Source organism: Nestor notabilis, unplaced genomic scaffold (assembly GCF_000696875.1).
Source record: "Nestor notabilis isolate BGI_N333 unplaced genomic scaffold, ASM69687v1 scaffold21647, whole genome shotgun sequence".
NCBI lineage: Eukaryota > Metazoa > Chordata > Aves > Psittaciformes > Psittacidae > Nestor > Nestor notabilis.
The window spans coordinates 3,315-25,760 of NW_009938101.1; the positions used below are offsets into that span (position 1 = coordinate 3,315).

At 40.8% G+C, this 22,446-nt stretch overlaps 1 protein-coding gene across 1 annotated transcript; it reads right to left on the reverse strand.

Moving 5' to 3' along the window:
• Positions 1 to 951: 951 nt before the first annotated feature.
• On the reverse strand, positions 952 to 21,941 carry LOC104409332 (CLIP-associating protein 1-like; the record flags this gene model as incomplete). Its single annotated transcript, XM_010019166.1, has 7 exons — positions 21,906 to 21,941; positions 21,092 to 21,170; positions 11,204 to 11,307; positions 7,731 to 7,822; positions 7,256 to 7,331; positions 5,692 to 5,789; positions 952 to 1,022 (listed from the first exon to the last, which is right to left on the reverse strand). Coding segments are annotated over exons 1-7 (556 nt in total), but the record flags the coding sequence as incomplete, so codon positions are not given.
• Positions 21,942 to 22,446: the final 505 nt, after the last annotated feature.

A 22,446-nucleotide genomic window follows, 5' to 3' on the forward strand; every position in this document is an offset into this window, starting at 1 on the left:
AGAATGCAGCACAGAAACTTACTGCCTCAAAGGTTGTAAAAACACATTCCTTTGGATCTACAGTCTTTGCTGTTTTCTCACTAACAAGGGTGTGAACACTTGAAACTAAAAGGTGTATTTGAGGATATTAAATGAATCATATGCTTTCCTCACAATATTTCTCCCCTTGCGCAGTTACACCTTTTAGATCTATCAGAGCCTTTTCAGTCAACATAGTTGCTTTGAAAGGGAGATAGAAAACCCTCTCCTATAAAACAAGATCTCCTCATTCCTTGCATACAGCAACAAAGCTTTCAAACCCAACTCTGTTAAAGCCACTTCCACAGCCCCTCCATTGTTGTGCTGTTATTTAGCTTTTTAATTCTTATAGTTTAAAATAACAAAGAATGATGGTCTTGCTCTTTTATACTATAAAATACTATATCAAGAATACAGTAGAAAGCAACAAGGATTCTCTGCACAACAGGATTTCTTTTTATGAAATATTCCAGAACTAAAAAGCTAAAACTCAGTTAGGTCTTAACTTCAACATTTCTCTTCAAATGCTGCAGTCACCTATTTTTGTAATTTAAAACTCCATCTCTTATAATCATTATTCATCCTTTTAACTGAGAAGAAATAAAACACATCTATTATTAAATTACCATTTTCTTCTAGAACCATACTATAAGAAAGGATAACAGTTCATCTGGTCTTTTTCCTCTCCTGAGCACATGTGTAACTTGTTAAAGATTGACTGCTCCTTTCCATGCAGTTTCAACACCTTTTCCAATTCTATGTTGTCTGCAGTCCAGCAAATACTTTCACTAATACAGTACAAGCTTATTTCACTGTGTCTCATTTTCTTAGTATTTACACGTTTCTAATCATCCATCTCACACTGAAAATGCTAATATTTAAATACTGTATTGATCTAAAGCTGATTATAAATATGTGATATTTCATACTCACCACTGATGCTATTTATATTCATATTTCCAGAGTTTCTTACTTCATCAAATTTTGCAAATATTGTTTGCAACCTGTAAACAACAACAACAACATATTTTACATCCCTGAAATCCCCCAGCTTACTGGTAAAAACAGAAATCAGTTCATTATAATCTATAAAGCTGTAATATAGAATAAACAAAGGATTAAGAGCATCAAGCAGCCATTCCTAAAGGACTCCTCTTCAGCTGAGCCTCTTCACACAACTGCACAGAAAACTAAGTCAATTTAGCAAAGAACAAAACTGAGTATCATTATAAGCATGATTAAAAATGACTAAAGTTCTAAATGCAGGTTCAGTAATAGTATATACTGAGTTCAGATGACTGTGATATCACTATTTATACACAATACTAAACGGCAACAATTTGAACTGTAGAGCATTCATGTGGGAGGAAAAAAAATAGGGATTTAATTTGCTGTGAGACAATCAGTAATTTTCCTCAGCATACCCTCAGTTTTGGTAGGAAGGTACTCCTGCAGTAGTTACCACTTCCACAGCAAAACAAAGGCAAGACTTTTTCCTAAACTTAAGGTACACTGAACACCTCAGTTATGTTTGACACGCACAGCACTGATTTGAACTCTCACAACTGAAACCACACTGTAAGTGCTGAGCTATGTGAAAATAAGAAAGAAAGTAAAAACCCCAACCAACCAAACAGAATAAAACCCAAACAAAGCCAAACAAACCCCACCAAAACCAAAACCCCAAACACTCCAGACTGGCAAATTAGTCCCACGGGGTAGGAAATGTTATTCAAGCAAGAAAGCTGGCAAAGCACTTGAACAGCCATTTCTGACCACTCCTGTAGAAAACCCAGCAAAAGCAGTGAAGTATCTCCCAGAACAAATGGGACCCCCACATCAGCAACAGGTTTGTCCTGACATAATTCACTGTCCAGCTGCAGAGAGAGATACCTGAAAGTCTGGAGCTTGTGATGCAGAGGCAAAAGAGCACCACTGCCCTGACAACAGCAGGAAGATAAAGAAAGGGTGCTGGCTAGTCTGTTCTTCATATCCAGAGCGAGTCTAAAGCAGGAAATGGCCCATATGAAACCCTGCACTTAGTTCTCCTTACTTCCCGTTTCCAAAAAAAAAAAAGAAAGAAAAGAAAACCCCCCAAAAAACCGATCTTGCACAAACATGTGTCCACAGATGGACCTCATCTACAGCACTGAACTAGACAGATAAGTAGAATGTGCATACCACATGAAACGTGGTATACAGAAATGCATACTGCAAAATGCTTTAACTTTACAGGATGTAAAGTTGTGGCCTTCAACATAAGAACTAAAGAAATAATTGGGTTTATACATTTATGTTTCTCAAGTAACAGTGGGAAAAGCTGTCAGATGGCTGCCTGAAAAGCCTTTAAAAGCTTTTAATGCTCACACCAAGCAATTGCTGTCCAGAACCACACACACGACTGCCATTCAGGGATGATCGGCCACATGGATTCCACACTGTAACAAATTCAGTTTGACCCATATAGAACAAAACCCATTCACTATTCTTGGCAAGAACAAGAAACACAACGTCCACTTTCAGTATTCACAAATTTATCAGCGCTAATACTTCCACGCCTGATAAAAGACCATCAAACCTCTTTGGCAGCAACCTTAACGAAAGGGAAAACCACATCCAAATTTCCAACCACTGACTCCACACTGCTTTTTCTGAAAAAGGACTGTGCTTCAGGCAGAAAGCACAACGTTATTCTGAGATTTGCAAGCTGAAAGAATAACAAACAGGAAGAGGAACTCACCGATTGTTTTAATAAACTCACAAATTAATCTTTGTAAAGTATGAAGATGCACTGAAGAAAACTACAGTAATAGCAAATAAAGCTGAACTACCAAAGTAAGATCCAATCATCTTTTATTGCCTACCTAGACTCCAACACGTCCAATAACCTTCCCTAGAAAATCCAGTGTTTTCCACAAAGGCAAACCTACCAGGTGCAGATTACAAAACCTTGTAAGCCTACTATTATTAAATGACTAACCACATTCGGCCTTATATAGACACAACATGCATATGCCATTTGCATATTTAAGGAAGTTGAACAATTTCTCCGAACAATGCCTGATTAACTTTCCTGCCTTCCTTCCAGCAGACACGAGCTCTTATTTTCAGGGCTTTAGGGCAGAGTGCATTCAAGCAGCAACACACAGATCTCAAATGTGTAATTTGTTATGTAAACTAAACAAGCCTCCATTCTACTCAATCACATGTGCACCAGATAGTGCAGTGGTAGGGTTTTCTCTTAACAGTTATGTTCACACACAGTTTGTAATGCACTGCTGTACAGTGAAGGAGCTGCAGTGCAGTTGAGGCTGAACCCCACAACCGAAAGCAGCCATGTCAGAACTACAGATTATCCGTAGTACTTAAACCCCTTAAAACCTACCCAGACACACAAATGTGAACACAGACTGGCCTCAAAACAGTAAGACGATATACCATATCAAAGGGCTTTATTCCATAGGTTGTAGCTCCTGCGTAACCACATGAACATTTTAATGCATCTAAGGGGAAACTTCTGACAGGCCCTGGGGAAGAGATAATCTTACAGTAGGTCTGCCTCTGAAGGACCAACAGCCTGAGCTACCATAGAGCTAATCTGTCTGTCCTGAGCTTTGTCAACCGCCTCGTTGCTTCTGTGAAGGAGGAAGAACAGACTACGGGGACTCTGCCTCCTGTCAGCAATGGAAGGGACAGAGACGAGGAGCCTTATGTGTAACTCAAGTACACTGAAACCCCCCCCTTCATCCCAGCCTGAAAACTGCTGCAGAGGACACAGCACAGGCTCAGCCCATGTATTACCTGACACTAGCCTTGACTGTCAGGTACAAGACGGTTGAGATGGAGTGGCAACGACCCGTTTAAGATTCACCAAGTCGAGCCTTGCTTCTTTATGCAAATGCCAGTAGTACAAGTGTGCTACTTCAGATCGGGGCAATTCTGCACTCAGCTGAGTCAGACAAGTATCAACTCGGCACCTACTGCAACTAACTCAGAAGCTGTTGATTACCCTGAGGACACAAAGCTCCTATGGTGTTTAGCCCTATTTGGATCCCAAGATTTACTCAGTTTGTATCTCACGGAGATGTGAACATGAAGAATGCTGAACCTAAACTTATGGTCAGACCCAACACTCACAGCATAAACAAAGGCTGTTATCTGCACTCTTTGGCTCTTACTCTCTGCTCCAAAGGTGTCCAAGACCCTATCTTAATGCAAGAAGGATCTTCTCTGGTATGTTCCAGTCATCTGCCATGGAACTCAACTGTTGGAATTGTAGTAATAATGCAGCTTAAACTTCCGTGCTAACCATAAAATCTCTTAATAGTCCAAAATTGAGACAGCCATTAAATAGAAGAGAATGTGTACAAATTCCCATAGGCAGGGTAAGCTTTTATCCAAACAGGCTGAACTCTCCCTTGGAACGTGAAACAGTAAATTCAACACCTGTGCCCTGTGGTATTTTGATACTACACAAATCATCATTAAAAACTAGGGCTAAAAGTTTTTTCAGAAGGTGTGTGATGAGGCACAGGATCCATTCCGATATTCTCTCTGACACCACACAGTAGATATATTCAGCTTTGTCAAAATCCAGAAGTGAGATGAAGACTCGGGAGTGAAGTGGTATGTTAATTGTCAAGGGGTTAATACATCTTTAAATGTATAAATTGTTTCACTAAGGAATCTGCAATATTTTATTGCACAAACAGAATTGCCCACTCGGGGCTGTTTCAAGCTCTGTCTAGCGTTCTTACTTAAACAACTCCTTACCAAGGTAGCAACAAAACAACAGCTACTTTTATTGCAGACAAACTAATCTACACACAACGCAGACCAGCTTTAAAGTTCAGAACTGCTTTTCAGAAAGAGAATGGGCCAATGAAACATGCATTTTCAAAACTTCTTTGCACCTTTGGCAAGTAAGATCCCATGTCCTGTGATAGCATGTGTAGCAGTTAGAGCAGTGAACGCTCCTCCTGGACACTGCTTTCTCATCCAACCCCAGAACTTCAGCTTCAGAACTGGGAAGCAGTCATTTTGAAAAGCAGCTCTATCATCTCACTGTACCCCATAAGCAAGCATCTAGGCTGGAAAGGATTGGTCTGATGTGATTAGCAAGAAGCAAGTCAGGTAAATTTTTCCATTATAAGTATCTTCAAGAAAGTAGTAGATTGTTGGTTTGCCACCTCTCATTGCACACACACACTTGTTCTCTCTCCCACATGCACAATATATGAAAGTATTGATTTAAGTGCTTCAGCTGAGGCTCTTCTACACTGAGGCTAAACAGCAACTCTAGAAGAAGGACCAAGATGCATTTATTGAAGTATTTTCTAACTATTCCCCCACTATGCTCAGTATATATTTGCTTAACTTTGAAGCACTTCTCTATTTCTGTCAAGCTCTCAGCTTCTTTTCAAGTCAGGGGATTTTAACTGCTGACTGTGAGGCTGCTTTCCACCATACGCTTGTAGGCCTCTTCCAAGCAGAAAAGAAAGCAGCAAAAGAAAGCCAGGAACAGTAGGAGCATCATGATGGAAGCAAACCAACTAGAAGATAAAATGCAAACTGTAGTCATTTTAAACCAAAGTTTTTAATGAATTTAGAGTTCTGATAAAGAACAGCAACACAGAGCAGCTCAGGATTACAAAATCACAACAGCTAACTCACCTTCCAGGAGGAATTCCTCTCTTTGTAAGGTCTAGTCGTACTTTCTCTCCCACATGCCGATAAACCTCTACAACGGCTAGTATGGCAGCATCTCTCACCTGTGGATGCAGATTAAATTATTCACTTCAGGGTTACAGAAACCAAACCAACATTTGCTGACAACCTTCCAGTTTCCCTCGACCTGCATGCCAACTTATTGCACAAAACAGTTGCAACAGTAAGGATGGAAGCGAAAGGAGATACAACTGTTATTTCAAGATGGTATTTGTTCCAAGTTAGAGCATCTCCAGATGGTAAATGAAAAATCCTAGAAACAACAGCTCTAGAGGGAATTTCTGGGATTGACATAAGAATAATATCCGTGAGGGGGAAAAAAACCCCAGTGCTTTATTTAGGGCTCTCTCACAGTGGGCAGTGCTTCCTGAAGTTAATCCCTACTTTCAGTCCTGACACTCCACCTTGCTTTCATCTAATTCCACATGCAGTGAGGCCCTTCTGGAAAACCAAGGACCTGACTGCCCCCAAGAATCAGCATTTCCTTTACTTTCTTCAACAGGCATTACCATCATATTAACACAAGAAAGACAAGACAGGAAGAGCTGCTAAAGCATGCAGACAGTGCCTCTTTAAGAATCTTAAACCATAGTCATCACAACAACAACTGCCAAAAATGCATGTTAGTAAATGCCATTATTCTCCATAAAGAATTCCTGGAATTACTTCAGTGTTGTTCTTTGCAACAGTTAGAACTAAACCCACAACTGCTCTATCAAGATATGAGCTACATTTATTCTAGTGATCAACAAACAGAACAATTTCATAACAGATTTTCTCTACACTAGAACAATGCTGAGCTATACAGGAGGCAAGGACTTTGCTGCATCCAGAATCAAGCATAAAGCATATCCTGTTTATTTGTCCATCTCCTACCAACGCTACCTTCTTCCTTACTGTATTCTTGGCCTTCTCTCTCAGATACAACTTCAGATAAATTGAGATGTTATTAGTTTCTATTTGAAGGTTTTCTGAAGTTCAGTTATCACCATTATAAACTACATCTTAATTTTGTTTAATGAACTGTTTTTAACTACAGTCCTTGCATGTACTCAAATGCCATTTGGGCCCCATTTAGGAAACCTTTACACACGATAACGGTATCTTCAGCAAATGCGGCAGGCTGTTACAGGTCTCATGAAGGTGCTCCTTCTGGAGGCAACCCTTCCCGCCAATACATTCCTTTTAGTTTCCTTTCAACATGCTCTCTGAGAAACAACTGTAATGACAAACCAGCCTCCGAAGACAAAACTGAAGGGGCCAGTACATCACAACACTGCTCCCTGTGCAGCTCTGCTTTCATCTGCCAATGGATAGACTGATTCAGAAGAAAATGGGTTTATTGTTCCTCATGGTAGAAAATAATGATCTGTTGTATACAAGCAAGCGTATTGGCTGTTCTTAATTACATTTATTCTACATTTAATTACATTTAATCTACATTTATTTTACTTTCATTCCTCTGCCAAGGTATGGCTGTAGAAGCACCAGTATGTAATGACACCCTTACCTGACTATTTGAGTCACCAAGCGCTATACACAGATGTGGCACCAACTTGCTGAGAATTAATGACTGTGCACCATAACTAAAAATAATAAAAAACAGTTAAAGTAAAACATGTAAGTTAAATGCGTGGGGGGGTTCTGTTTTGTTTTTTATGGGGTTTTCTTGGTTTTGATCTTTTGTTTTGGTTTTTTTTTTTAACAGAAGAACAGAAAATACTTTACGCAGAAGTAAATTTTTAGCTTAGCACTGATAAAATACAAACATCAATCAGGCTCTATCTTTCTCTTACTAGTCCTTTGTCTACTTTCAAATACTACAGCTTCAGTCTTTCTTTCAGAACTCTCACAAGTTAAATGGTTTGATTTTTCCCATTTATCAATTTAATTGAATCAGACTTCTTCAAGTACTGGTTTCAGAGAAGAATGCCATTCAGAAGGAGGGTAGAACCATTACATCTCCATAGAAACACAAAGCTTACATGTTTAAGGTAGCAACAAGACACAAACACACTCCTTCTCGGGATCGGTAGTTCTTGTGTTTAAATCCAACAGCAAGGCGTTCCCAAATGTGCTATAAAACAGAAATAGTTGTCTTTGATTACCAGGAGCACAACAAGATGTAATTCTATATTTCATAATTACATTCATAACAGTTGCAAAAAACCAACAGAAGACAGGTCCACCGGAGAAGTAAAGGCACTTCTCCGACGAAATGAAGTTACAAAATGCACAGCATGGAACACAACACAAATTATTCCCATGCCAAAAACAATTTCTAAAAACACCCCTCAGAAATGTACCTGAGTATTTGTCTTGTTTGTTTGAGCAACAGCTCTTAAAAACATACAGAACTGTTGCAAGTTAACACACACTAAGCAAACACTAACACTACAAACCACTTACTCAAGCAGAAGTTGCTATATCCTTTTTGCTTCATATTCTGTTTCCCTGCCAAAATGTCCTCTCACTGATTTCAGCTCACCCTTACCCACACTCCTGCTGTCCAACTCTCCCCTGCTTCTCCTTTAAATTTACTTCTTCCTGTGTCAATCACTTCTTTTAGCCCATTCATGCTAATTCCCTCGCTTCCATTTCTGCTCTGCTTTCGTTCCTCCTTTTGTGCTGTGCCGCTCTCCGTGCTCTGACTCTCCCAACACTCATTTACCCTCTTGCGCACTCAGTTTTCCCCTGCCTGCCTTCAGCCCTTCCCTCCTCCATGTATCTTTAAAGGTACCTGTCCATCCCCGTGTCCTCCTCTAGCTGTATGTCAGGGTGCAGGATGCGCCAGGGTGAAGCTTACGGGGCTGGGGATTCCCGGCGGTGCTCGGGCGCAGATGCAGCAGCAGCGCTGCCATGACAGCCCCAGCACCGGGAAGCTGCTGGCGATGGCTGCACATCGCCCAGCCCAGGCACCACCCTCGCTCCTGCTCCGGATGGGGCCGCTGCAGCGTGCAGTCCCTCCGTACGCATCTGCGGAGGTGTGCTGCATGGGAATGACTGCAGTCTGTTCACCCTCCTCAATAAAACCAACCCAAACAGCTACTCGTCAACAAAGACAGCCAGGGAACACCGCATCCTCTCCATTCATGAGGCAGCATAGTTCACAGCAGACATAAAAACTCTCCAGTTAGAGCCCTGCTTGATCACTTTGTCCCATCTGTGGTTTCTTGTTTGGTTGGTTTATATTTTATTACATTCTGCTTAAACGAGCAGGATACAGCTTGTCAAAACTGCACAGATTAACAACAAACAGCAGGATTTCATGGAAGAAAACATCCTTCCAACTGCCCCACTGTCCTGGACAAACATGGGAAAACAGAGGTCTCCATGCTAGGTGTACAAAAAAATACAGGGAGGGAGGGAGCTGTAGGGTGCTGAAACAAACAAAGAAGGCTGAAAAGAAATTCACTGAATTCACCCTACTTTAATAACTGAATTCTTACAGAGAAATCTAAATGGCTGCTTAGAAATTTCAACTCTCACAAGTCTCTAGCAACAGTTGATGTCAACCTTCCTTTGTCCCATTCATGCATTTATACCACTTATATTCTTATTTTTATGCTTTCCTGCCCATAACCAGCTCTGTCTAGTTCTCGCTCATACAAAAACCCCAAACGAACAAAAGCAATCAAACACATCTAAAACAAGAAAAGGGAATTGGCAACAGAACAAATTCAATATTATTCAACAACACACTAGAACAGACAAAAGGAGTTGATTGGAAAGAAACTTACAGGACTTATCCCCAAAAGATTACTCCACCCAGTTCTTCCAAAAGGATGTTTCTCCGCAGCAAAGGGAGCCTACAACTCTGTATTTCAATGTTGGAGGCACAGGAGAGACTTCTCTGTTTCTGTCCCTGCTGTGAGGACGATTAATGCTTTTCATCCAAATGATACATAAGCTGTCCTGCGAGCAAATGACTGACGTGGTGTTTCTTCCACCCTAGGGGAGTTACCACAAGAGCCATACCTTCTCTTACTTACACATGCTGCTCATTCCATGCCACAAACCTAGTATTCTTTCTGACACTGTGAGTAAGCTTCAAAGGGGGTGGAAGCTTCCTTCCATGACCTCAGCGTACAACCTTCAGCCTAGCAACTCTTCACAGGCCAGAAGACAGACCAGTCATCTACAGCACCTTCATGATGAGGGCCTAGCACAAAGCAACTATCACCACATTTTTTATCAGCAGTGGTTCAAATGAAGGTGTCTCCAAGATGCTCTGCATTTATCCACATGCTATTACTGTAGAGGCAGGTGTACTTTCAGGTCTCAATGTCAGGTGCATCGGAGAATCTTGGGCACAGGAACTCATCACTCATGAACTACTTGCACTTGGGCATGAAAAAATGCTGCAATGTCTCTTTGTCAATGACTACAATCAAAATGAGATCTCTTGAAAAGGTCAAGGCATGTCTCTGGGGATGAAACCACTAGACTTTGATGCCTAAACCCCAGTCAGATCTGTGACCAAATCATGCGAGAAAATGCCTCACATTGGAAGGGAGATAAATACTTTTCTATATTTGCCAGACATGCCTCTTTTTCCCTATCAGGCAAACAAAGCAACCGAGAACAGTTTTCTGACTGCAAATCAAGTCTGCAAAATCTTATTCTCTGCACACAAACATTCAAATCTGTATCTATGAATAAAACAAGAGAGGAATTAGCACACAAAAGAACCTTATTTTTGTTCACAAAACCCAAGGTGTTCCCTATAAACTTCTGCACTTAGAACAGATTTTCTTCAGAAACTAAAAACTCAAATAGTAAGTCCCTATTGACAACCAGGATCCCCAGAGTTCCAAGTAACACCACTGCTCGAACAATATAACCCTGTTAAACAATCCTTCATTTTTCACTCACAGAGTAGAAATTGTAAGATTGAGCAGCTAACTTCCGAGGCTGGAAGCCACCTAATGCTAAGAGCTGTAAAAAAATTTGCTTAACTCAAACTTCAACCTAACACAAATCAAGAGGGCACCTTACCTCCCCCCTCAGTTTGCCCAAGGTACACAGAGTGTCTGTCATACATCTAGAAAGCCATGTTTTCTACATTAGAATGCATGGCCTCAACTGCAGGACTACTCCTACATGTTCAAGTATAAAGCTAATTTTAAAACAAATTCAGAGCTAAAGAAACTTATTTATTCCCATTATGCAAACTCAAAGCCAGGAGGATGCTTCAAACACGCTTTAATTAACAAAGTTCTGCCACATGACACAAAAACATCTACTCAGAATTCAGCCGATATCAAAGACTGCAGAACTGCACTGCCAGATTTTCATCTCCAGCTGAACAACGCATCAGTGTTACCCCATGAAGAATATCTTCAGCATTTGCACCATAACAGTCACCACAACACTGTCACATAATCAAAGTCAAGCTCATACACAACTCGTAAGCCCACTGGAGGCTTCCATCTGAACCTACATTAAGTAATCATACCATGGGTGGTGCTGCTTCGTCCATCAATTTCAGTATAAGATTCTGTGCTTGCTCCCGAACTTGGTCTTTGGCATCTCCCATACGATCTATCAAAGGCAGGAGAACTGCAGAAGAGGGGGAGGTGGGGGAAAAACAAAAACCAACATCCAGTGAAGATTTTGTGATACTGAAGGATATTTCCTGAAACAGATTTAAAATACACCTCATACAAAAACAAAAACTGATTTTAAGTTGGTCAAAACATTTCAAAGCCCCGCTAAAAATCACCTTTTGTTGCATTTGGTGTCACACTTCTGAACACTCGAGAGTATTTTATAGTGGCTGCCTGACTGCTACCAAATTAATGTTCCTGTTCTACTCACCGAAGAAGTGACAGTATTGCTCTGTGTTTTTGAAAAGGAGATCTGAGAGAATTGTAACAGCACTTCATGATTTTATAGTAATAACTAAACAGTAGAGTTGCCAGCAAGAGAAAGGGAACAGAATCAGAAACTCAGGATGTCTCCTCAGCCCTCTGTTCTTAAACTAAAACCAGCAGCCCTTTCTGTACAGTGATTCTTACAGTACTGAAGTTTGAATTTCCACTCCTGCTGTATCTGAACACTTTCTAATTGTCCTCATCTGAACATTTAATTCTACTGGCTCTGCATATTCCCCAACATCTTCAGCTACGAAGTGTCTGTGTTTCTCATCTATCTTCTCTCCCCATTCTCCTCTGACTAAATTACAGCTACTTTCATTTTATAGTTTGAAGAGTTTGGAGTTTGTTTGTGTTGTTATTTCTGTTGGTGTGGAGCTCTGAGGTTTCGGGGGTTGTTCTGTTGGTGTGGGGTGTTGGTTGTTCGGTTTGGGTTTTGGAGGGGTGTTTTTGTTTTGTTCAGTGGTTTGGTTGGGGTTTTTTCCAGTTTGTGAACACAGAAGAAACATCCAGAGCTCAGTAAGTGATTCTGGGGAGTACAGAGCTCACCCCTGCCCATAGGCTTCCCGCCACTCCTACACTTACTGATTGCATTCCTTGCCAGCATTGCATTTCCTGACTCTCTTCAGCACTTCTAAAGGGACCTTTTACCCACGGCACGTGTTACTGGTGGAGTCTGCTACCTGAGGGCTGACTGCTGCGCAGCTGAAGGCAACTCTGGCTTTCCAGAGAGGGGAACAGCCACAAGCCCAGGGAAGCTGCCCCAGCAAACGCATGGAGCGCCAGTCCTGCGGGAACAGGGCTCCTTTGTGACCCATGAGCACACTGAGCCAGCTGACGGAGCTGCAGATACCAGGGCCCCGCTCTCATCACCGCAGCAAGTACAGAGGAAGCTCCGAGGAGCTGCACGACAGAGATGAGCTCACCCAGCTGAACTAAGCCATGCCCCAGCCTACAGACTGCCAAGCACACGGCTGCTGAACGCGCCAGCCCCTGCCACAGAGGGACAGCCTCCTATGGGAGCTGTGCAGGGGCCCAAATGGCTTCAGGCTTAACTCCCCCCCTCAAATCTCAACTTTCTGTGAGACCCCATGCAAGGCATGATACATTCCTTTTAAATAAGAAAAACGAAATTAGGCTGTCGAATGCTGATACTCAGTTTGGTATTTCATCCTTCTGTCAGAGAAGGCTCCAGCAGGAAATCACTGCTTGCCTACTGAAGAAGTTTCAGAGCACTCAACCAGAAGGGAATCTCCATCAAACATATTTCACTTTGAATTCCTAATGCCTTCATCACTTTTTCTCCAAATGTTAGACACATCTAGGGAGAGCAGTAGAGAAAGACAGCTGAGTTGTGTTAGCTGTCCTTTCTATGAATGAGTGGGAAACACATCTTCTTACCTAAAAACTCTGACAACATTTGAGACACCTGGGTCCATCCCAGCAGCCTGTTTTTGCTGATCACTCTTCTCCCTGCTCCAAGCCTCCTGGTCTCTCCTTGCTCCTCTCTACTCCTGCCCAGCCAAAATCACAAACCACAAGAAACTTCAAGTTACCCTACGAAACCTCACCTAAGCCCACAGCAGCAATTACAGCTCAGGATCAGAGATGACAGACCAACACAGGCTTTTGCTCTGCGTCAGGATAAGCCAGTGCTGTCACTAGAAAGCAGCACCTTTGCCCACTCGCTGTGCCAACCAGTTTCCCCCTCACAGCTCACACCACCCCTCGTACCAGTATTTGTCTGTTTGCAGAGTGAACTGAGGACATACTCAGACATTTGAGATGATACATGTGTCAATCAAAAGCATGAGCCAAGAGTTATGTCGGAACTGAGCCAACAGGAACAGCCTGTGGAGGTTCTGGCACCTTAGGAAGTATCGACTGAGTGTGTGTGCACCAAGATGCCACAGAAAGGTTTTTACCCTAGGCAGCTTTAGGCAGATTTCTATCCCTACCAGCAACAGCTGAAGTCATACCTGCAATACAAGGGCACCCTTTATCAAAAATGAAGCCTCCGCTTTAGAAGATTAGAGCACTACTACATCTCAAAGAATGGATGACCGGAAAATAGATCTCTAAGAACAATGCTCCCCCCCACTTCATTCCAAATACAACTGAACAATCACATTGGCTGGTACTTTTCCTCTAGGTTTTATATACTTTCATTACCATTATTGAATCAGCATCCTTCTTTATGCTGCAGTGATAATATACACATACGGTTGTTTCTAGCATCGGTCTGCAACTAAACAATCTCAAATCGATGTTGGAGTTAAAAGGAAGGTGAGAAAGGAGAAGCAGGACCATACATAAAGGCAGTATTCAAAGTTGTAGTCTCCTAACAAGTTACCCAGTGAAGTATATAATTCGTTGTATTCAGTATGGATTCACTACTGTTTTCTATTAACCTTATCCCTCTTACTACTTCTGTTGCTTACTTTAACTATTTTACTATTTCAAAGGGACTCTGGAAAACCTAACAACATATGACAACTTTCTTCCTTTTATTCATTTATTTCTGCCAATATGCAGAGAAACATTACACTAAATTCAGGAAACACTGATTCCCTTTGCTGTTGCTGGTTATTTTTGCAGAGCCAAGCAGCACTATACCCATTCAATTTGCCTTTTCACCACATTGTCAAAGTTTCCTATCACTACCAGCTACTCCTGAGTTTTTCCTGTTAAGACTTCTACATTGTTATACCACAACTTTATAGGTTTTTATTCCTGAAGAAAACTTGTAAGTTTTAGTAAAAATAATCTATAGCACACATTCATTCTACCAGATCCACCTCAAACTGCACTGCTATTTACATCTCAGCTGCTCTTTATGCCTTTTTCCTTTCTATTATATCCCTAACAGAGCTTATTATCCCATGGGTTTCTTTTCCATTCTTTGTCTTCCTCCTCTTGGCTCAGTAAGCCTAACCAGATTTTCACTTCTGCAGATTCACATCATGACTTCATCACCACAAGCTGGACAGTACGTACAAGAGCTAAGGCCGAAACCAGCCTGGAGAGTCCGGGTACAGCCTTGAGAGATGAAATATTTATTTCCTTTACAGGGAATGAAGATGATGAACAAATCAATCCCAGAAGTCAATGCCTAGAACAGCACCCAATGTGTTTTTAAAAACCCTGAGCAGCTTAACTGCATGACCCCCCCGCAGCTGGAATGCCATTGATAGCACAACAATTTCCTTTTGTGAAACTTTAACAACAGTTCCTTCTGTTGTGACACAAACATGGAGCTTTTCAGTCTGTGTTATCCCTCACAGCTCCTTCTGTTCCTGCTCTCCTGCCAATTACACCTGCTCTTTATAAGTGCCTGTTTTACGGCTGCTGACCCTCTCACACCTACCCATTTCAATGGCCCACATTTCGACAGCCCACATCTGCTCTGCTGGAAAGACTCACAAAAAAGCATTCAGCAAATCAGAATCTGTGCCAGGGAAACAACATCAGTACTGGCAGAAACTTGGTTACTAAAAACTCTAACTCCTCAGCTTGGACACTAAAAGAAAAAGCTTTGAGGACAGGCACAGATCATACTGAGGCAGCAATCAGCATTTTCCTCATTTCCTCAGGAGCTGCCAGCTCCGGCACAGCATTAAGCAGCTGCCATTGGTCTGCAATGGAGCGGTCTGTTCTGCTGAGTACAATGCACGGGAGAGAAAGGAGCCCAGGGAGGCTCCTACGGGGCCAGCACTAGGGCCACAATGTCAGACCCACACGGCCAAGGGCTACTAAGCAAAGAACCATCGGCAGGTTCTCCCCTCCACAAGATAAAGTCCAGTCCCCACTAAATCTAATCCAAATCCATCTCAGACGTTAATGTGCTTCTCTGGGTCTCTCCAGAAGCCATCTAAGAAAAGCGTTAACAGGATTAATGAGATAAACTCTTCTTCACAGGCAGTGGAAGGAAAATACACACTTTTATGGTTTAATACAATTAATTCATTAACCTATCAGGGTCTCAGTCTCAGGAACAAGAGACAAGAGCCTTCAGGTCCAAAGAGTTTCAAGAGCTGTATCAGACCAGCAAGAAAACTAGAAGGTAGAGAGAACAAAACGTTCATGTCATCTTTTAAAACTGTTTAGCTGTAGGCTAGCTTTACAGAACTAGTATTAATTAGAACCAAGCAGAAACCAAGGAAGGCTGGGATTTCTCTCCTCTGATTTAAATGGCACTGCATTTCTAGGTGTCACACAGTGATATGTCCACAGACAGCAAGCAGATGGTACTCTAAATCACAGCCTAACCCTTCAGGCATGGATCACTTCAGGTAAAATTCATTCTCACTACTACTAAATTCCAGTGGAGCCAGGACAGAAAAAGCTTTAAAAGGCTGCACAGATTTTTTTTGTTTGTTTGCTTTGTTACTAAAACCTTAGAGAAACTGTCAACAAGACACAAAAAAGTTGCAGCTTACATCAGCTATGACAATGAGCTATGATCACTATAGAGGGACCCAAAGAAAACGTAAGGGTTTTCTGAGATGTTGCAGGAAATTCATCTTTTTGTTAAATCTGAAAATGTAAAAGCAACTCAAAACATCTACTCTGAAGACCAAAAAAGAACCTCCCCCACCTCTCCCACAAATATTGAAGTCTCCTCTAAAAGCCTTTTCTAAAAAAAAAAACAAAACAAAACAACCCCCCCCAAAAAACAAAATAAAAAAAAAATCCAACAACCAAAACCCTGAACTAGGCAGCATTTTACTGTTGAAGCAAATCCTACAATCCATATCCTGAGGTCAATAAGCGGTATCAGACACAACACCTTACCTTACCTGCAGTTAGATGCAAGGTACCTTTGAGACAGGACTCTTCTCACATAAGTACAAAAGCTTGCTTTATGTTTTCTGAGCAATTAATTTCTTGAATTATAATAAAATATATATAAATAAGAATAAAACTCAATCAGTTCCTAAAACCTGAATATCCCACATTCTTCCACATGCTGTATATGGTAGCTCAAGCTAAAACATTTCTTGGTTTTCATGCTGTTGAGGAAAGCACTTCTCCATATATCATTAAATCCACTTACTGAAGAGTCACATCTTGATTAAATTGTGTATTTAAGTATTTTCCATCCCAAAGTTCCAATCATTAAGCAGGAGAGAGAAAAAAATTCAGAACCTGGGTGTCACTGATCTCGATGCAGTCTTACTCAAACAAATACTTCCAAATTCTTGTACCAAATGCTTTTAAATCCAAGCACCCTCAAAAAATTAACGCACATTTAAAGCAGTTGTAAGGACTTGCAAATAAATCAGGCAACATACTTGAATGCTTAATTGTAACAATGAATTTGAAAGAACATTTAAATCATTCTGAAGAGTCTAATTCAAAGGTGGTTCTATCACTTCTAGAAACCTCCTGGGAAAGAACCTGAACACTTCCAATTGGTTTCACATCTTAGTATATGGCACTACAACAATCTCTTTTTACAGTAAAAATTTGAAACTGTTATTACAGATATATGTAGATCTACATGTGGGGGCTTTATGTGTAAAATGTGTCCCTAATTCAGACTTACACATACATGTACATAAATATAACATGTGCATTTGTGTTTTGTCCTTAACTGTCAAGTATCTTTCCTTTAATCTGCAGATAACTAAAATACATTTTGCAGTATCTTGGAAGGTTGTATGTGAAAGTGAATGACAATATAATTATACGATAGACTAATGGGCAGTTCAATATATGCAGGAAAATGTCACAATATAACACCACATTAAATCTGAAGCAGGGTCCATATACCTTTATTATTATTTTTCTTTTCTCATTCCTTTGAAAATAAGTGGGCAAAAAGAGCATTTACTTCTTTTAGAAATGAAACTGTGAGTACAGACTTTTCCCATAAACTCTATTGCCATTACATTTGCCCACAGTTCTAACAGTCTTTTATTTCTGATACATAATATTTTACTAATTAATGCCATCACCTGGGAAAATAGATTGTGAAAGAGTAATTATGTACTCTTACATAATCTCTTTTAATCACAGGACAAGCAGTAGTTTGAAATACTGAAAGATGTAACACTCCTTAATCTGCTTCAGTTTTTCCGGAAGATAGCCACATAGCCTCAGGAACTAATGCATACCCTGAGATCTATTGCTTGCAAAGTATTTTCAAGCTATTATAAGTACTAGAAAATGGATTCCAAATCTGTGTGTCCAAGTTCCCAGAACACTGATGCCAGCTGCAGAGAGCGTGCAATGTTATTAATCGTAAGCACATGGTTTAGTGGTAGACTTGGCAGTGTTGGGCTAACAGTTGCACTCGAGGACCTTAAAGGTATTTTTCAACCTCAACAATTCTATGATTCTACTTTCTTCTGGTGCCTGTGAAGAATTCACTATAGTCAGTTAGTACATGCACAGTCAACTATGGCACTGAAGAGACAATACAGGTTTTATAAACAGAAGTGGATGCTGGAAAGAAGCTCTTCATCAGGAACTACAGTGAAAGAACAAGCAGTAATGGCTTCAAACAAACAGGGGAGATTTAGGTTGGATCTAAGGAAGAAGTTCTTTATTGTGAGGGTGGTGAGGCACTGGAACAGGTTGCCCAAGGATGCTGCGAATGCCCCATCCCTGGCAGTGTTCAAGGCCAGGTTGGACACAGGGGCTTTGAGCAACTTTGTCTAGTGTGAGGTGTCCTCGCCCATGGCAGGGGTTGGAACTAGATGATCTTAAGGTCCTTTCCAACCCAAATCAGTCTGTGATTCTAAGTGGTACCTCACTAACTTGTAAGAGCTCTCTGCAGAAAGTAACCCAGCCGACAGAGTGCAGTTGGATTTTCACGTAGTTCTCAAGAAAAGTGGTCTTACAGGAAGGAAGGTACCACAATGATAAAGGCACATGGAGGAAGAGACACCACCCTGGACAGCAGACCCTAAATCTGCCATTATTGCACAGGAAACAGGTTGTTACTGCAGACAGTCTCATGAATATACTAGGTCTATTTTCAGGCAGCAGCTAGGTAACAAAAAAGCAGGTTCTTAATAATTACAACAGTAATAGACACATAATAAACCCAAATGGAATTATGCTGCTATAAGCATACACTGCATCTGTGCTGCTATGGCTTCCTCAACTCAAAGCCCTCCAACAGAAAGGCTCTGAAAGGGGAAACAAGAACTATAAAAACTATGGAACCATGTGTATACAAGAAACAGACTGGGACTCTTACTCAGGACAGGGAGAAGGGGAGCAGAGGACAAGCACAGAAGGATGGTGACCAAGAAGATAAGAAGTGATAGCTCATCTCTGTAACACAAGATCTGGCAAGCATCGGGTTATCAGGCACCCCCAAAACAAAAATTTTCCTAATTAAGCATTATTACAGAACACTGTAGAAGCCAAATGTCTGTGTGTGCTCAAAACCTAACCAGATAAAGCTGTAGGAAAACAGGGTGACATTGGCCTCAGCTACCCTAAACTGCAAAGCCACTGACAGCTTGGGGATCATACTGAAGGGGTTACCACTGCATGATTGTCCTGGCCTTACTGTCTTCTCAGGCATCTGCAGACAGATCACTGTCAGACATGAGACTTTGGTCTGACTTACTGGAGTCATTCTCAGATTATGTTAGAAGCCATATCTACAGAGTCAATAGAACATGCTTTGGGAAGCTGCTGGGTCTTTAGGTTTTGGTGAAGGAAGCAGTTCTTTTGCTCACCAGTGTGCTTTTAATTACTCTCGTAAACCCTGGGCTACCCCCACTGCCAGATATTTACAACGAAATTTTTGTGTTACTGCTTCACTGACAAAAATTGAAAGCTATTCAGATCGTGTTATAAGACTTGGAGAGACAGCCACTGACTGAAGAGAGTTCATACCATAAATCACTCTGTTTAAAAAGTCATCTAAAATAAAGATTGTTTTCTGCCTTTACCGAGACTAATATTTTGGTGTCTGTTAAGCTTACCTAAAAGCTAACCATGCACAACAGTGACTTGTATATTCAGCACAATACACCCACAGGTCTTGATTCTGGAGATGCTCAGAAAACCAGTTTCAGTTGAAGGCACTACTACTGAACTCTCCTACAAGGTACTTGTGGAATACATGGCTTCAGATGCCTACTGATGTTACACATGTTCCATGGTCACCCAGTGCCAGGACTCCTTTTGGTTTTCTAAATATAAATGCTACAGGGTCATAATCTCAAACTACTCAACTACTGGGACAAAACCAAATAGTGTTTTCAACCTATTCTGAAGTAGCTCACACTTAAAAAAAAACAAAACCAGAGAAATTAATAAAGCTTTCCAACCTTTAACAAAGCTGCTGTAATTTTAAGTTACACCACTAAAATATAAATCAAAACAGAGTAAAACTCTGAAGCCCAGCACTGTGTGTAGCAACAGAGACTATTCAGAAATCAATATTCTGCACAGCACAGTACACCCCCAGTGCCCTTACGCTGCTCAAGTACAGAATGAAAATCCTCAGCAACAACAGATTCCAGTTCTGCAGCACTGCTGCAGTAGTTCTGCAGCACCCTGAAACAGGCTTCCAGTCGATTTGGTTAGTTACTTGCCACGCTATTCTTTGTGTTCCTAAACTTGCAGATGTTGCCGATTTCTTAACTCTTAAATACAAAAGTAGACACATAAAGAAGAGGAGGCTTAACATTGTAGCAGAAAAATCGGAGGTAACTGAATATGTGGGAACAAGATGTAAGGTAAATTACACAAATTTTGGGAAAGGACATTCAACTAGAAACTCCTGTTAAAAATAGCCAGTGATATAACACCAATGTCAATGCTCCAGTAGCACAATCTCTTTTCAAGGACACCAGCAAAATGGGTTGGGCAGCGTCACTTGTTCACACCTCCCAGCACAACTGTTTCATCCTCAGGCACATGCAGATCCACTAATTTGAATTTCATCCAGGTAAACATTCACACAGGAACAACAGTCCTTTTTTCCACCCCATAAAAAGTTTAGACTACTAAAAGCTAGTTATCTCAGAGGAGGTAGACCCCATTGTTCTCCGAGACCACAGGCTTCAGCAGATGTCAGGCTCTACTTAAAGTGATCTGCAAATAAAACTTTCGGTCTTTAACACAAGTTAAAGGTAACACTCATGTTCCAGTGTCATTTGTAGATGACTGTCTTGGGGACTGGTAAGCAAGTACATAGATAGCATAGGAGTGGTGAGCAACTATATAGCATGAACTTAATTACTGAAGAGGTATATTCCTGGAACCTTTCAAAAATCTCAACCCCCACCTAGAAACCAACAGTTGCATGACAAATGACTGCTTACGAGTTAATATAAAATTATCTACATTCCAACAGTAGCAGTAAGATGTCTACCACTATGATTAGCTCAGAAAGCTTTCAACATGTTTCACTTCTGCTGCTGGGGGCGGAGGGGCGGGCAAAGGAGAAGAATGTCTTTTACTTTTTGGTCTTAAAAATCAAGTTATATTTCACTTACCAGTTCCTATATAGGATTTAAAGCGTCCTGATAGTCTGTCGACAAAGGCACCTAGAACATCTAATCCCAGTAGTGCTACCTGTTGAAACAAAAGCATTAGATATATAAAACAGATCACTAAAGAATTCTTCAGAATACATTTTAAAGAAATCAGATGTAGATATGCAAACATGCTGAAAGACTGTATCTTAACCCAAAGAGAAATTAAAGCTCCAATTAGAGAGCTGATAATTCCTTGGAGCTTTCATGAAGACGAAGTTATCAGAATATGTTTGGAATGGATCAAGTATATTTACATATACCAGAGCAGTTCAGTTTTTTCAGTACTTGTCTTAAAACAGAAAGAATATTAATGTTTTTGTATTTTCAGCTACAAATTACTAAAATTCAAATTAATAATTATGAGAACTAAGGAGTTGGAAGAAGCTTCTTTTTTTTTCCTGTCTAGATCATGTATTAGGGTCTGAAGTTCTGTCTGTCCTTTAAAAGATGACTCTAGAGTCTAACTTGACATCAGATGAAAGTCAAAGTCCCTTTGAACCAGGTAACAGTGAGACTTTAGGCCTTACCTCCTCTACCAGGTTTCTAAGCTGCTGAAACAAACCAACCAGAATGCCTTAGCAAAAACCCAGAAAACAAAAGAACTGCAAATAAACCCACAACTAAAGAACAAAACCAAAGGAGAAGGATGCAGTTATCAGACTCAGAAAAAACAACCAACTTAGAAAGCAAAACTAAGCCCCCAAACATAAGTACTAACACAGACTAGGAAACCCCCATGGTTTAAACAGTTTTCCAGATGCTAAGAGCTTACTTCAATCTGGCTACTTAGCTCATCCACTAAGGCCATTACATCGTTTTCCAAAATCCCAAAAGAAAACAAGGAAGAGAAGCCAATGCTGCCTTCCCTGGCAGTTCAGACCACACCATTTGTCCACCTGCTTGTTCAGCTTGCAAAGCTCCATTTCTCTTCAGTTGCTCGTGTTTAAAAGAAAAGAAAAAAATAAAAAAAATAAAAGAAAATCAGAGAGCAAGAGGCAGGTCAAAATACTGCTGGGGTTGTGAGGAAGTTCCCATCTCTGGTCAGAAACCAGGTAAGAGACTAACATCCACCAACAGAGAAACAAAACCATGGTCAGAAATGATCAGTTGAACCAAATTATTGTAACAAGTCAGGATGCTTTTTTTCACCCTGCACAGTGTTCCAAGACTTCATTCCTAACGTCCTGCCATAGTTCATTATGAACACCAGAACTGCACTTCCCACACCTTGTAGTTAGCTCAGTTTGCTGCCCACAAAGATGCAAATCCCAAAGGAAGGACCTCCACAAGCTTAGGCTTTTGTAATAGTTTTT